General features: G+C 37.3%; 1 protein-coding gene across 8 annotated transcripts in view; it reads left to right on the top strand.

The window, feature by feature from the left end:
- NRG1 (neuregulin 1) overlaps positions 1-16,805 on the top strand; it is a gene marked incomplete at both ends in the record, with an annotated part of 981,791 nt that overhangs the window by 935,942 nt on the left and 29,044 nt on the right. For all 8 annotated transcript variants that reach the window (XM_079779295.1, XM_079779291.1, XM_079779290.1 and 5 more), the window contains one exon: positions 9,601-9,730. In XM_079779295.1, coding sequence (XP_079635421.1) covers positions 9,601-9,730 — 130 coding nt within the window. The remainder of the gene's footprint in view (positions 1-9,600; positions 9,731-16,805) is intronic.

The raw sequence follows: 16,805 nt of genomic DNA on the forward strand, positions 1-16,805 counted from the left end.
AGCAGTTTGAATGCCTTAGAAAGAGGTGGGATGCAAGGTGTGAAATGCAAATGAGCTCCAGCATTTAGCGCCTACCTAATTCTAATGTATATAAATACAAAATTGTGTTATTTCTTACTCGGGCCCCTATTCCTTTCCCATTATGAGTGCGCTAGTTTGAGCAATCTTTCTCTCTTACCTAGACCTTTGTAATAGCTTCTTTACTATTCATCTCCATTTTCTCCCCCTTTAAAGGTTAGAGAATAGACCCTTAAATCCATTAATTATGAACCTATTCAAACACCTAACTCTCTCCATGGTAAATATTCATTCCATCCAGGTTATCAAGGGCTTCTCTGATATGGATGCATTATTATTGTATAGTTTCATTAACTTCACCTTTGTATTTATAATCCATATTATAATTGCTGCCTTTCACGGAACAGAACATTCATTTTTCTATCTCCACAAATTCATTTGCTTTTCCTTTTAATGGAATGCCTTCTCCTCCCCCAAGCATAGACCTAATTCCACTTCTTACTATAGTACCTATTCTGTGAATTTATTGTTAGATTCATACCTGGCAGGCCTAATTGATTTACATTTCCTTTTGCAATTGTGAGTATAATCCCTTTATTTCATTGGGTTTTCTTGCTAGTGATATTCAATCATATCATAGATTATTTTATCTTCTCATTTCCTATGGTTTTACCACAATTTTTTATTCCTACCTTATTGCATTGGTTAGAGCAATGTTGAATAATAGTGTAATCTGGGTTTTTGCCAATTGCATTTCAAGGTGTCATTTAATGTTCTTCTGACCTGTACACTTCCTGTAAATTAGTAGTTGTATCTGGATGTTTGATTAAATTCAGGTTTGACTTTAGGGATAAGAATATTGGACAGATGGTTTTATAGAAACAGATTTTTAACCTCATCAAATGTTAATTCTATATCTATTGAAATGACCATATGGCTGTTATTCTTGGCTATGCCACAATTTTACAAAATTTTTTTGAAATGAATTTGCCTTAGAGTTTCTATATTTTGACTTTTCATCTACTTCCATTTCTAAATTAGAGTTCACCAAATGACTGAATCTTTGATCAGTCCTCTTTGTTCTGTTGGGTCCTCAAAACATTTGACTGATCTGGAAAGTGACAAGATGAACATTTTCTACATTGACACAACCTTCTCCCAACAAAATTGATACTGGTAGAAAACAGTAAAGAACACTGCAGAGTACAGTAAAGAATGTGTGCCTTCCATTTGTAACCTGAGGAGATCTATAAATATAGGGTATCCCCAAAAATGTGCACACACACATTGAATAATTATAAAGGCAGTGTTTATTAAAATACATTTTATTTTCAGAATTGAGCTATTAGCTGTTAAAGTATATATACATTTTTTGAGATACCCTGTATATCAAATTAAGCCTGTCACATGGACTGCTAATATTTGCTTTGCAGGCTAGGTGGATTTTAATCTTTTAGGATAGGTATTGATGGAAAAAGATTCAAGGGACGGATCGAAACTTTGTCGACTCCCAGCTATGGAAATTTTAGACTCATAAAACTGTCAGCGATTAGTAGAAAATGTCTAGCAGGACTGTAGTTCTGGAGTTTGGCTTTTAGGTTATTTCCTTTGTAAGGAACAAAATGTAGCTTTCTTGTAACTTTACCCAATCAGTGATCCACTGTGGGAAGAGACTCTCCCTCTTTTTCCGAAAAGCCATGACATCCTACACGGCATTTATGCCACTGAGATGTTGCTGTCAGAAGCAGCAGACTACACCGATTACACTGGGTCAGGAGTGAAATGCGCTGTCAGGACAGGAAAAAAGAAAAAGAAAGAAAATGAATAACAACTTGTATGTTGGAAAAATAACCTTTCTTGACAATTTTATTTTTCTAAGGATAATACTATCTAATGGTACCATATCATTTGCTCAACGACTGCTGGGAACCTAAGACTCTGCTTTCTGTTCAGTTACAAATGAGATCAGTGTTATAACAAAAATTATAATTTCGTTTTATGAGGAGAAATACCCGAAGGTCACTTTTCATTCTGCTGAAGAAGGAAGAATAATGTCAGGGTGTGCCCAGAGAGCCTGTGAGAGAGAGACCAAAAGGCAATCTTATTAACCGGCTTCAGCCCCAAAATCATTTAATAAAACAGAAAACAAGCATTTCCTGATTCTCTCGTGTGACCTTAAGCAGCCTTTCCTGTGTACTTTTGTGAAATCTTAGCTACAGGTACTTTATTAAAGACCACAGAACTATTCTTTTGAGGCAATTTGTATCCTCTTTTTAAATATGGGATAAACTATAAAATATGTTAAGTTTCTTTCTGGTCCCCCATTCTATGTGTGTTTAAATGATTCCAAAGCCCAAATTCATTGTTTAAACCATTTAATCTTCACTGGCCTTCGTGTCAACTTATTCTTTGGACAACACTCACCTTGTAGGTAGTCTACAAACCTCTAAGTACTTCCACCTTAGTTCCATAAAGTGCGATGTCCTAATTCTACTTTAGAAACTTCTGGTTCCGTTAATGATCTCATCATGATCCATCCCTGGCTTTCCTTTTTGTTTCTTTAGCAGAGTTCAGTAGAATCATTGATCAGCTGTCTCGTGCATGCCCCCTACTGGGGATTGAGCCTAAAACCCAGGCATGTGCCCTGACCAGGAATTGAACCTTGAACTGTGACCTCCTGGTTCATAGGTTGATATTCAACCACTGAACCACACAGGCCAGGCGATACTATACTACTTTAAATCACAATATTGACTCTGGGAACCTCCAAGTGAGCACAGGTTTCTTTTATCTCCCCCTGTCATTTCTTTTTTTCCTTTTCAAGTACCTATTTGCTATTTGGCATAGCATTGAATTACTACTCAGGAAAAAAAGATGCCAACCCAGAATGACAGTGCTTGAGTAGTTCTGCGTCTGGCTCCGGACTTTCCCTTTGGGAAACCAGTGTCACTCCCGTGGCATCTGCAGAAGCTGCATTAGGTATCACAGCATTTCCGCTCGGCTTCTGCTCCGGAGTTTCATTTGCAGGAGCCACAGAAGCACTCTTTGGCCAGTGGGAGCTCTAAGCGTCCAGCATGTAATTGCAGAGGAGCTGTATTCCAAGCAAGAATAATAATTTCAGATTTTTTAAACTGAGATCAAAGAGCGAGAAAGCATGCAGATTTCTAAATCCATAGCCATTGAAAATCTCACAGGTAAGGTTTTAAAAACAACAACCTGAAATATTGCAGTGAGTGACAGTTGTATATTGGAATATAAACAATGTTAACTTTTTATATTTCATTGAGAAAACTGCAGAGTTAGTTTAATGCCCTGCAAGTAGATCATTAAGAATTGTCCTAAAAACTGCTCATAAAAGACTCATTCTCTTAGGGAGGACAGGATCTAGTGATTGCTCCTTGAGTTAAACACTGTACAATCATGCTAATTCCTGCTAATTGTCAAAGAAGAATAGAGTGACTTCTTATCAGCAATTGCATTTGTGTAATGGCCCTGCTGTTGCTGCTGTCTGCTGTCTACTTCACTGATAAGGAAAACACCACTTAAAACAAGCAAGAGAGTAAGCCTCCCTTTCCGCCATTATTTTTTTAGCCTGCCTTGAGCAGCAAAAGCCTAGCCTTCTACAGGAAATATTGTGTGATTTTGTGGGAAGATATTTAGCAATAGAACAGTGAACACATAATTAACTCCTAATTTTTAGTTCATATATATATATAGTGTGTATATATATATATATATATATATATATATATATATACACACACACATACACTGAGTGGCCAGATTATTATGATCTCTGAACGCATAATAATCTGGCCACTCAGTGTATATCCTATATAATAAAAGGCTAATATGCAAATTGTCCCCTTGACCAGGAGTTCGACCAGCAGGCAGCAGGCAGGCCGGCCAACTGCCCATGTCCCCTCCCCATGGCCAGGCTTGCCGGACCCCACTGATGCACAAATTTATGCACCGGCCTCTAATATATATATATATATATATATATATATATATATATATATATATATATACACACACACACACACACACACACACACACACACACTGAGTGGCCAGATTATTATGCATTCAGAGATCATAATAATCTGGCCACTAAGTGTGTGTGTGTATATACACACACACTCACACACACACTCACACACACACACACACACACACACACACACTCTCTCTAGAGGCTCGGTGAACGAATTTGTGCATCAGTGGGGTCCCTTGGCCTGGCCTGCGGGATTAGGCCCAAACCGGCTCTCCGACATCCCCTGAGGGGTCCCAGATTGCAGGAGGGCACAGGCCAGGCCAAGGGACCCCACCAGTGCACAATCGGGCTGGGGAGGGACACGGGAGGTTGGCCAGCCAGGGAGGGACTGAGGGAGGGCTCCAGGGCGTGTCAAGCCTGTCTCGCTCAATCATGATTGGCTGGGCAGCAAGTGAACCTACCAGTTGGAATGTCTGCCCCCTGGTGGTCAGTGCATGTCAAAGCGAGCAGCTGAGCGGCCTTAGCATATCATTAGCATATTATGCTTTGATTGGTTGAATGGCCAACTGAACGACCAGACACTTAGCATAGTAGACTTTTATTATATAGGATATTTTTAAAAGGTAGACTTTTAATAACTGCTTTTATCACCAGGTTAGTTATACAGTTACAATAGTCTGTATATTTTTTAAAGTATCCAGTCAAAGATGATTTCCCCAATGTTGTTATACTATGGATGTCATAGTGTTTTTTAATATTTTATAGGTTTAAACTGTTGAAATGACACAATATTGTGAGTGAACTTAATTTCCTATAACTGGCAAGTTCAGTCAGAAATATTAAAGAATTATGTGGATTTTTGAAAGGTGAAAATAATTACACATTTAAGATGTTAGGTTTTCCTTTTCTTTTAACATGAATTGTTCTTCCATTTATTTTTATAGGCAGTTTTAGTGACAAGCAGTGATAAAGTTTAAATTGAGTAGATTATTGATTACTGCTTACAATCATGCAGTGGTTACCCTTCGAAATTAGACCATCTCTCTTCATATTTCACAGAATAATAATTCACTAAAAAACAACATTTGATACTTGATTATATAGAATTTCAGAGCCTGTGCAGAAATGTTTTAGCTTCTCTTTGATCCCTATTCAACCATTAGTAACAGTAACAGTATGATATATTTGTGTGCAGTGTTGCAGCTGAAGACTCTTCTCACACTTCACAGCCACCCCGAGATATCTCAGTTTTACACTGAGATTACTGAGGCAGATTAGCTGGACAGGAGTCACAAAAACAATAACTGGTGAAATAGAGCCTTAGCTAACTCCAGTGTTTCAGTCACTACATTTTATCTATAAAGGTCTCCTTTTAGGGAGAATTATTCAGTCTTACAATTTTTAACCTCTGTAACTCTAGTTGTTATCATTATGCCTTGCACATAATAGGCAATTATTAAAGAATGGTGGAAAGAAGGGAAGGAGAGAAGGAGGAAGAAAGGAAGGAAGAAGGGAGGGAGGGAGGGAAGGAGGAAAGGAGGGAGAGAGGGAGGGAAGGAAGTAGAGAGGGAGGAAGGAAGGAAGGAAGGAAGGAAGGAAGGAAGGAAGGAAGGAAGGAAGGAAGGGAGGGAGAGAGAAAGGAAGGAGGGAAGGGAGAGAGGAAGGAAGGAGGGAGGGAAGGAGGGAGGGAGGGAAGGAGAAAGGGAGGGAGGGAGGAAGGAAGGGAGGGAGGGGAAGAGGGAGGGAGGGAGAGAAGGAGAAAAGGAGGAAGGGAGGAAGGAAGAGAAGGAGGGAAGGAGGAAGGGAGGGAGGGAGTCAGTATGTGGGGTATGGGATTTGGAGAGTCTGGAAATGGTGATCTTAGTCTACAAAATCTTAGTCCTGATCTAAATTGCCAAGAGAGACCAGGTCAAGAGTGAAACACCCACAAGTGCATTCTCTGATAACAAGTTACTGCTTTATTTATACTTTCTTCCTTATAATGTAGTTGCAAACATCTAAGGAGAGTGTGTTCATATAAATGGCCAACATAAAAGAAATGAAGTTTTATTTTGCAGTGCTCCTAATTGCTGTTCACTTAACACTTACTAGAAGATGGCAGACTCCCAAATTAGGACAAACTATTCACACAGCGGGGGAGGCAGGGTTTATTAAGGACTGAATAAGAGAGATCTACTTCACTTCCTTCTAGGGACAGCTATGAGGGTCTTCTTTTATCTATTGAGATACATTCTATCTGCAAAACCTTTAGCTTCACCTCTAATAAATTCCTCCCAAAGTTCCCAGAAAGAATGGGGCTGCCACAGCTTGGTTTAAGGGGCTGGTTTGTCTGTTTCATTAATTTCTGGGCAGAATTACCAAATGGTCTGACTTCGCAATACAGCGTGTGTAAGCCAAAGAGAAAAGATCACTGCAAAATTAATAGTTCCGCTTAGGACTGAGTGTCCACTTAGTTCAACTAAGGAGAATTAAAAAAAAAACAACAACCTGGCAAATGTGAAGGGAGCACATATCACCATCCCATCCAGGCTCTTCTGACAATTACAATGTACCCCTGTGTTAGTCTGTGGGTTCAGAACAGCTGTGCCCAGTCAGTTCACCCTTTGCATCATCTGGGAGTTCTCTGATGCTTTACAATTCTATGATCATTTCTGTTCTCACTGCTATTAACAGATTAAAGGGCCAAGTATGATAGTCTGTGACCCTATGAGTTAGTTGCTACTTCATTGTCTTCAGGAATTATTTTACTATCAGATAGCCCATTGCTAGTTTCAACTAATGATCTATGAACTGTTCATATGAATGTGTCATAACTTGGAGCTGCAGAATAGCATTAAAAGGATAATTATTTCAGGGGAAAATATTTCTAAAAGACTAAAAAAAATAGGAATTATTTCTAGTATTAGCACACATTTATTTGTCTTGCCTATGTGATAACACAAGATCAGGAAGTCCAAGGAAGAGGTATGGTGCATCTGTCTCTTGCTTATATCACTGCTAATCTTTATTGTTAGTGTACAGCTTATATGGAGTGTCTGCTTTGGGGGGATGTTGGTTTTGTTATTTTTAGCAAAAGCCTCAGGGTTTGTTCTGAAAGAGCCTGATACAGTGTCCGCTGTGCCGCGTGGGTGAGGGGTAATCGGTAGAACCTGTCAGGGATTCAGACCACTGGGGTCCACTTGAGGCTCTGCGTTCCTCTGCAGGGACATGAGTGGTGACAGCACAGGGCAGGTGGTCCCTTCTGCACTGTCACCTGGGGCAGCAAGGATACCCTGCCCAATTTGTCATCCCGTGCAATCCTGTCAGCAGTTGACAGTCTTAAGCGCAAAACCTTTAATGCTGAAAGCAAACTTCCTCCTAATACTTTTTAAAAAGCAATTGCCATGAATGAAAATATTAACACACAGCACCGTAGTAAGCCGTTTTGGGCGTTCAAATATATTATTATGTTAAATTATGTGATGTATAGACATGTTGTCTATAATTTTACAGACCAAATGTTGCCAATGACATTCCCTCTTCCTGATAAAGATGGTAAAATATAGCTGATAATAGAAGATTAAGATCACCTCTCTCCTCACTCTCCCTGGTGCCTTTTGTTTGGCTTGTAGACCCATGAAGGATACTTTGAAATGCATTTTGAAAAGAACTTTTTATTTCAATAATAAGACAAAAATTGAACCATTTTTAATTATCTATACTAATAACTCAAAAATAACATGCATCTTTGAAATCCCCAAATTTTCATTATCAAGCTTTTATTTGATTAATGAATGCCCTCTCTACTTGCCCAGTAATAATGCCTGCTATTATTCCTTGAGTGCCAGTTTTGTGCCAGTTTATTTATAATCTCTACAAATATTCGGTAAGAGAGCCATTGCCCCTGTTTTCTAAGTGAGAAAATTGAGCACCTGGGTAGTTAAATGACTTGCTCAAGGACACAAAACTAGTAGGAGGTGGGATTTGGGCCAGATCTATATCCAAAGTACAAGTCATTTCAGCTGTCCTTTGCTGTTACCCCTGAAAGCCATGCTGAGAACAGCGAGATGGCCCAAAATCAGGCCTAATTTTAAAACGGGAGAATAAGAGTCAGAAAAGGTCTTGAGTGATTCAGAGGCTGATTCAGGGGTCCTCAAACTTTTTAAACAGGAGGCCAGTTCACTGTCCCTCAGACCGTTGGAGGGCCGGACTATAGTTTAAAAAAAAAAAAAAACTATGAACAAATTCCTATGCACACTGCACATATCTTATTTTGAAGTAAAAAAACAAAACAGCAAAAACACCCGCATGTGGCCCGCGGGCCGTAGTTTGAGGACGCCTGGCGCTGATTAATCAGTGTTTCTATCAGGTAGAGTAAAAAGGAAGCAGGGTTAGAGGAGAAGCTGAGTTAAAAGTCAAAACAAAATGCGGACTTGTGAAGAAAATGAAAAAGAAAGGCAAAAGAAAATGGAAAGTAATACATGACAGGTTAGATAAAAGTACACAGTCATCTGAATACCATATGCAGATAACAAAATAAGAATAAGGAAGACAAGGATTAAAAATCACAAAGAATGATCAATAGACAAGAACAGCATTTTGTCTAAAGGTGGATTTTTTTTTTTCCTGAGAGTAAATGGAATCTTCATTGGCTGGACATATTGGTGTTTTTTGTCCTGATATACATTATGTACATTAGAATGCTTTGGGTTGAGACTGAGTATTGCCCGTGTGTTCCCAGTGATGTGAGGAGACGTTCTGATACTAAATGCCCTTCGAGTCTCAGGACTGAGAACTTTGGCTTCGTTTAATCCATGCACAAACCGTGGGTGCATCACTTTCAGATCATTGTGAAGTTTGATGAGTGACTATCAACCTTATTATATGACGATATTAAAAACCATAATTAAGACTAATTTCTACTCGTGATTCAAAATGGGTGAATATGGTTGTGCTTACTGTACATTTTTAGCAATATTAGACTGTCTTTCCATTTCCTCCAAAATATGATGGCAGTTGGACATTTCAAAAAATATTCTTCTGATTGGAAATTAGAATAGAGTGGAAATTTTGAAAATAATGCCCCCCAATGTATATGATAATATATATATATATATTCAATTAATATATAATTTTTCATAAGGAACAAATAAGCCACCTTGTATTTTTTTTGCTATATATTATATCTAAAAAATATGGTCAAAATTAGTTGCCATTAAAAATTGAGATCTAAATTGAGTTGCACTGATATGACTTCATATCACTGTCTTTGAGCCTTCCTGGAAAATGTATTTTACTTAAAGACAATAGATTTGCTGTTTTTCAACTTCTCTATAAGATAAAATACTGGTTATAAAAAACGTTGAGCCTTTTTCCTATTACTGTAATTAAATTAGCTAATAATAGTCACCCTTTTATAATTGTATTCTGTTTAACTACACCCAGAAATTATTTAACTTCTTTGCTGTTGTTTATTAAGCCTGAAAGTTTAGTGGAATCTGTTGCACCTTCTTCGACCTCTTCCTCTTAAGAAATTTAAGAATAAAGGATGCCTGGAAAGGGGGAAGATAGCTCTAAACCTTTCCCCTTCTTTATCTTCCATCCAGCTACATCTACATCTACCACCGGGACAAGCCATCTTGTAAAATGTGCAGAGAAGGAGAAAACTTTCTGTGTGAATGGAGGCGAGTGCTTCATGGTGAAAGACCTTTCAAACCCCTCAAGATACTTGTGCAAGTAAGGAAAGAAATCCTGTCTGTGGCTTATGTCCATAACTGCTTCTTTCAGATGACTCCGTGTCTCATGATGTACTGTTGCTTCTTTTTCCAATTTCGTTGCATCCTATTGAATAATGCTTTTTATTTGTTTTCAAAAGTTCACACCATTTGTCATCTCTGTTATATTCAGAATTATGGTTGTTGTTTTTTACGATTGTTTTTCCTTTTTGCCTTCATGTTTATAAAGTTGCTTTCTTCATGGTTTTCATTATTGTTACCTAAAAGAGATGTGGAAATATCATAGAGGCCTCTAACTATTGGTACCTACTTCTCCATCCAATGTGTGAATTAAGCTGAAAGATAATGTTGTTTTTTACCCCAGTTATCACCAGCAAAACAAACAGGATAACTAAAAGATGCAGAAGTACAGAGATTTTTTACAAACAGAACTTTTACACTTAACAGTAACTTACTGTTTCATAACTATTTTTATAAATGGAATTTAGATTGATCTTGCTAATTATAAAAAAAACAAACTGCATGCGTTTGGAAATGGATTTAGTGTTGTAGCAGCATTGTGTGAAGAAGGCAGATGTTCTTTTATGCACTGCAGTTCTTTATAGATATATTTATAATAGCACTCTGTCCTATCACCTGAAGGAGTTGATGCACCATTCAGAAGTATCACAGTTATTCTCTCTCAACAGGCAGAATAAAACAATAAAATTATCAGTACATTAAATATTTAAACCTTGTAAGTTAATATTAACAGGTCTCATTAAAAAGCACGTATTTATTGTGCCATACATTTAAATTAAACTCTTGATATTTAGACCACATGTTGTACAGGACTGTTTACTCTTGCAGTGAAATGATGACCAATAGTGGAGTCCCACTGTTCTAAAATAGCACTGCTTGTCCTACATGAGAAAAAAAACATGCCATCATAAACATTGACTTCTGCTCCAGAATATTAGCTTGTGACTTAAGTGTTGACAAAGAAGAGCGAGTTTGTTAAAGAGCTAATAGAGTAATTAGCAAAATGGGGGGGAAAAAGCACACGAAATTATTAAGAAGGCCAATCCCATACATCATGTAAGTAGTATACAAATATTTATATTCCAGTTCTAAAAAAAAACCTTCATTGTTTGTTAGTAATAAAATACATCTCAAAAGACACATGTTTTACAATCATAACACTGAACAAAAATGCCATTTTGTAAGAAATGTTTCACTGTTCCCTGTGCTGTTCTAGACATGGGTTGTCTGCAGAGTGTCTCATGCAACCTCATGAACAGGTACTTCCCAGAACTGCTTTTTCCCCTCAAACTCTTTTCTTTTAAGAGTAGAAGCAGTTCTAGGAGAAGACAAGTTGTGTTGGTTGTATAGCTGGCAAGTTATAAAAGTCAATATCATCTGTCGGAGTGAATAAAAGACTAGGAATCACCTCGATTGTTAAACATCTCTTTGATAGGTAATAATTATAAGCCAAAATAAAGTTAATAGGTAAAAGTCTTTTCAAAAATTTAAAGTAAGATAAAAATGAAAGAATATGTAGAAAAATATATTTCAGGTTTGAATTATTTCACATGACTATTAGTGTTTATTGTTTTAAAATTAATCTTAGAGTTTTACTTTTTGATCACCTGTATATTCAAATCTATATACCTAGAGCAAAGAATTAAAATGGGTCAGTTTTAGTCTTTGGTTCTGATGACTTGGTGTAAATACAACACAAGCATGGCACCCCTATACTTATCATAGTGAGTCAGGAGGCATAAATTTCATAGTTTTCTTTAAGGTTTTCTCAGATCAAAATAAAAAAAATACCAGAAGCTGAGAATTATAATCTATAAAATATGAGGTCCATTTATTATATGGGGACATCTTGTTATTCTGTACTAATCTCAGGCATACAATCCAATCATATTTTAATAAATCTCCTTGAAAAACATTTAAATTATAGTTCCTTAAGTTCTTCTCTTTTTTAAACAAAGTGCTCATATTATCTATGTCTCATATTTTTACTTCTTTAGAAAAACATCTGAGACCACTATATTTTAATTATAATAAAGAAACGTGATCATTTTTCATCAGAGCCTTTGCAAAGATTTACAAGCTGAGTGAGTACATGTGATAGTTTCCATATACCTCTAAGGAACCAGTGCAGCTATTTTCCACATATTAATTTCAGCGATTCTGCAGCCCTCCCACGTGCTATACAAAACATGCAATCACAGAAGTGTTGTTCGTTTGTTCCACTTTGGTATTGTGCCAACAACTGCAATTTTTTTCATCTATACAGTTTTTCACCTATAAATTTTAAGCCCAATCCAGAAAAATCCAGAAATAAATGCTTGTTATTTCTCTAATAATTATTAAAGCAGCAAAACATGACTGAACACTCTGTATCTCCCAAACTCATTGTCTAGTGGGTTATGTTGTTTGCTAGTTCTCAGCAAATTGGCTTCATAATTTGATTTTGAATTTTTTGTAATTAGAATGTCTCAAAAAGTGTTAAAGCTTATTACTGGATCTTGTTGGGAGGAAACTTTTTGATGCTTATGATTTTGATAAGCAACCCCCCTCTTTGGACCATGTCTTTACTGAAGCATCAAAGCAAGCCAGTACTTTAAGTGAAGTATTGGAATATAGTTAACACCCAAAATATTTCAGGCCTTTTTGTTAAATAAAAGTGTGTCTTTAAAATTTCATAGCATTAAAAATAATCACAACTCAGAATTGAAAACCAGGACACATAAGATACCATGTCTGAGGATAATATATTGTAAACTAGACCACTTGACTAGAAGCAGAAAACATGAAAATGTTGCTTTGGCTCATCACGGTCTTGTACGTGAAGCCAGTTCATAGTTTCCATATGGACCATCTGTCTGTAGCAAAACATTGCTGAAGCATGAGCTACATCATTGAAAATCAGCTTTACTCCTGCCTGAAGCCATGACTCAGAAGCACCACAGGCAGGGACGTTTCCAAGTAGTCTCTCTGGTCACCTAATCCACGGTTGTATTCTTGGGCATTGAAGCTGAAGACTTTACAGCAAATCCCTTTTGTCTCTCCAGTTAGCAAAGGGTGTCCCCAATGGATTCCCCATAAAACAGTTAAACACTTCTCTGAGGGGAGGTTTGCTGGTTACTTGGCTTTGCCCCTGGGGACTGTGGGAATTTAAGCGGTCATTTTCATCTTCCCTCTCTAGTAATTTAAAATTTATCCCGAGGAAAAAATAGTGACTATTATATGAAGATGTGAAAAGAAATATTTCATCTTTTACCCTGTCATGCCCTGTGTAGGCATATGGTTCAAAGAAATAAGACAGTTGAACATGACATTGCCTAAATTTTCTACAACTCTATCTCCCCCCTCCCACCCCTCAGTCTTGTATGTCTGTTTTTCCAAACAGTTTTAGTAGAGAACTATTTTGGTATATGTTGATGTGATTTTTTTTAAATCTAGAAATGATTTCATACCAGACCACATTTATAAACCCATTATGTTGTCCCATGGACAGATGCGGCTTCCCCATGAGGGGACTAGAGTTTTTACTACCAATTTTGGTAAACAGTCGTGAGCCCTTTCACTTAAACTCCCTGGACAGTATCTTAATTCATAACATAGAGCTAATATATTCTCCAAATTTCTTCCCAGGAAGTTAGTGAAATTAAATGAATTCATTTCTGCTAAAGTAGTTCTAACTCTGGCAAAAGCATGATTTTTTTTTCCTTATAATAAAAAGTACATGGTAGTATTACATTCTCTCTGTAGACTTTGGAAAAATATAAACACCTGCCTTAACAGACTGTATTATCATATTTAATCCCCAATTCCTCATCTTATTTTACACTAGCAGCTTTTATTTGGTTCGGCAGGGCCACCAGCTAGCTTTATGGCTTTGCATTGGACAGATCCTGCAAAGCTCTGTTCATTATATTCCTTTTATGCAAAAAAACAAAACAAAACAAAAATACACACAAATCTTGGGAAGCTGGGAGGTGCCTTCAAACATGCATAAGCTTATGATTTTTTATAGTTAATTTTTATGAAACTATATAGTATATACACTGAGTGGCCAGATTATTATGATCTCTGAATGCATAATAATCTGGCCACTCAGTGTATATCCTATATAATAAAAGGCTAATATGTAAATTGTTTCCTCGACCAGGAGTTCGACCAGCAGGCAGGCCGGCCAACCACCCATGTCCCCTCCCCCTGGCCAGGCTGGCCGGACCCTACCCATGCATGAATTCATGCACCGGGCCTCTAATACACACACACACACACACACACACACACACACTGAGTGGCCAGATTATTATGCGTTCAGAGATCATAATAATCTGGCCACTCAGTGTATTATCCCTATGTTGTATCATTATAGGAGACAATTATGAAAAATATATAACTGTAGATTTTAGGTCACAACAAATGTTAAAATAAATTAAACTCAATAAATGAAATACTAATTAACATCTGTTTATAGAACAGCTACATCTATGCCAGGCATTTTTGAAAATACAAAGCATGGTCTCTTTCCCAGGGAACTTAGTCTGTTTAGGAAAATTAAGTAGCTGAAATAGTGAATCAGTTAGAGTGAATACATCACAAGTGGCACAATGCTGATTATTATGGTAAAGAGAATTTAAAGATGGGAAAGAAACAATTGGAATAAGTTGGAGAAGACTTTATAAACATGGCCAGTATTTATGGAATCTTTTTTATATAGCAGACAGGCACTGAGGTTACAGTAATGGTTTCTGTGAGACCCGGTGGCATGCACATCTAAACCAGCAGCTCCATTCTGAGAAGTAAAACAAAATTCTGAGCTAGTTTCTGAGCCCCAGAGGCCAGGCAGAGGATTTTGGACACTGGGATAGCTAACGGAGTCATATTATCTTCTAGAGCAGGACTGGGACACCATAAATACAGCAGATGTTTAGAGAAGATTTCCATACAAATTCGAGGACTAGGTAAAATGGGGAGAGAAAGTAAAAAACACTAGCTAAGGTTAAAGTTTTATAAAATCCTGGCATCATATGGATGGTGATGATTATATTTATAATACTTACTAGCAGCTAGATTTGCATAACGAAAGGGTCACAATGATTCAAATTCCTAATTGTGTCCTGCAGTCCAGTCATCTTGGCAGTAGAAAGAGAAATGTGGACTAGATACAAGGGGTATATATTGAGTTAGAACTTGTCCTTAAGAACAGACTGCTAATTGTGCTCTAACTCCAGCCCTGGAAGAGTTCATTCTTCAGAATGAGTGTGACACTTACCTATGGCCCTTCTGTTTTTAAATGCTGTGACAGTTAACAGACACAGAAGCATTTGTCAGAGAGAGTAGGTGGATGGTTGTGTCTTAGGTCAAGATCATCAGCTCTTCAGAGGACCATGTCTTCCATTTCTTCTGTGTGCCTCATGTATCTAGAATCCTGCTGTGTGCTTCTAGGTATATATTAACCCTTTCCGACTTTCACTCACTAAATGATTGGAAGAAATCCTTTTGTTTTTATAGGAATCAATTTTGGTGCAGGTTTGTCTAAAATCAGGTGCACTGACTAAGTAGTCTCAATAGCTTTGCTTTCTTTGTTCCAAAATCAGCCAGAGAGCCACATACTAGTATAGTTACTGAGCTCCTTCTCTGAGGCGGGCTCTGTGCTGGTGCCTAATATGAAGTCATGCACAAAACCATGCTGGTCTCTGCTTGCATGGAGTCTATAGGCTAGTAATAAATGCATTTCATTAATTAATTCATTATAGTTATAGGTGTGTCAAGGGCTGTGAAATATATTTAGGGAACTAAGGGAATGTATGAGGGACCTCAACTAGTCAGAAGCAGAGACTGAAAGAAAAAGAGTCTGCAGCCCTCACTTTGAGAAACATATAGTCTATTTAAAAATACAGTGCACAATTTTTTAAAATGTATTTTGAATGACATAAGTAAAATGTGAATATTTAGGTGTTTCTTCAAACAAATGCAGCTGGTGGAGTAGATAAAATGGTAAAGTCCTGAATTTACAAAATTTTGTTTGATGAGACAGGAAAAGGCATTCTCTGGAGAGGAAGACCCAGCCACAAATTAGCAGTCAATATGTCATTGTGTCAAGCACAATGTGGAGATGTATGGGATGTGGATTGATCCCATATCCCATTGAATTGTTTGACCCCAAACTTACAGATACATCATGTAGAATAAACAATGGCAGGGTTTTGGTGTACAGATGAGCATTTCAGAACAAGCTGTGCAAACAGAGCTTTGGGAAGGGCACCACAGGGTTCAAGCAAGGATGGGTTAATCCATAAACACTGCCATCCTCATTATTGGGATTCTGTGTCTTAGACACTGAAAGACAACATTGGAGGGCCAGGGCAACTTGGATTTTTTTCCTCTCAGTATTTGCCCATGAGTCCAGTGTGGCCACCAAGTGTATCCTTTTATCTCATGAATTGAGAATTAGTCTCCAGATCATCATAAAAAAAGAAAAGAGATGATATGTATTAGCTGAACGGAGATAGGGAAGTATATGGTTGTTTCTAAAGGAAATGCTATTGGAACATTTTATATTTGATATTTTTTAAATGATGTTGAAGAAGGCATTCCCTCGAGGAAATAAATGTCTTTTGCAGATGATGTCATAAAAAAACACTAAAACACAAATTAGAAAAGCATATACAAACTTCTAGGAATTTCCCTTAAAGGCAGATAACAGAATGAGGGTCATCTTGGAAATATGCAGACTAATAGTAACAGTACATTTGGGAAAGAATAATCTACAACACAGATTCTCAGCCAGTGAGTGGGTGAGGTCCAGCCAGAATGCTGAACAGGCAAAGGGGTGATAAAAGTCTGTGTTTGCAATACAATCCCTGTAGACAAACACCAGCACTCTTTGAACTAGTGTTCGCACTGCCAACTCCAGTTTGTTCAGAGTGAGAGCAAAGGTCTGAAAATCTAACACTTAACCCCACTGATATTCCTCAATGTATAGTTGTTGGTATTTCGATTACTTGATATTTATAAATATAGACACCAAAGAAATCATTTCAGATGTTTTGTAATATGAAGGTAAT

This window comes from Cnephaeus nilssonii (genome assembly GCF_951640355.1).
Source record: "Cnephaeus nilssonii genome assembly, chromosome: 8".
Lineage (NCBI taxonomy): Eukaryota > Metazoa > Chordata > Mammalia > Chiroptera > Vespertilionidae > Cnephaeus > Cnephaeus nilssonii.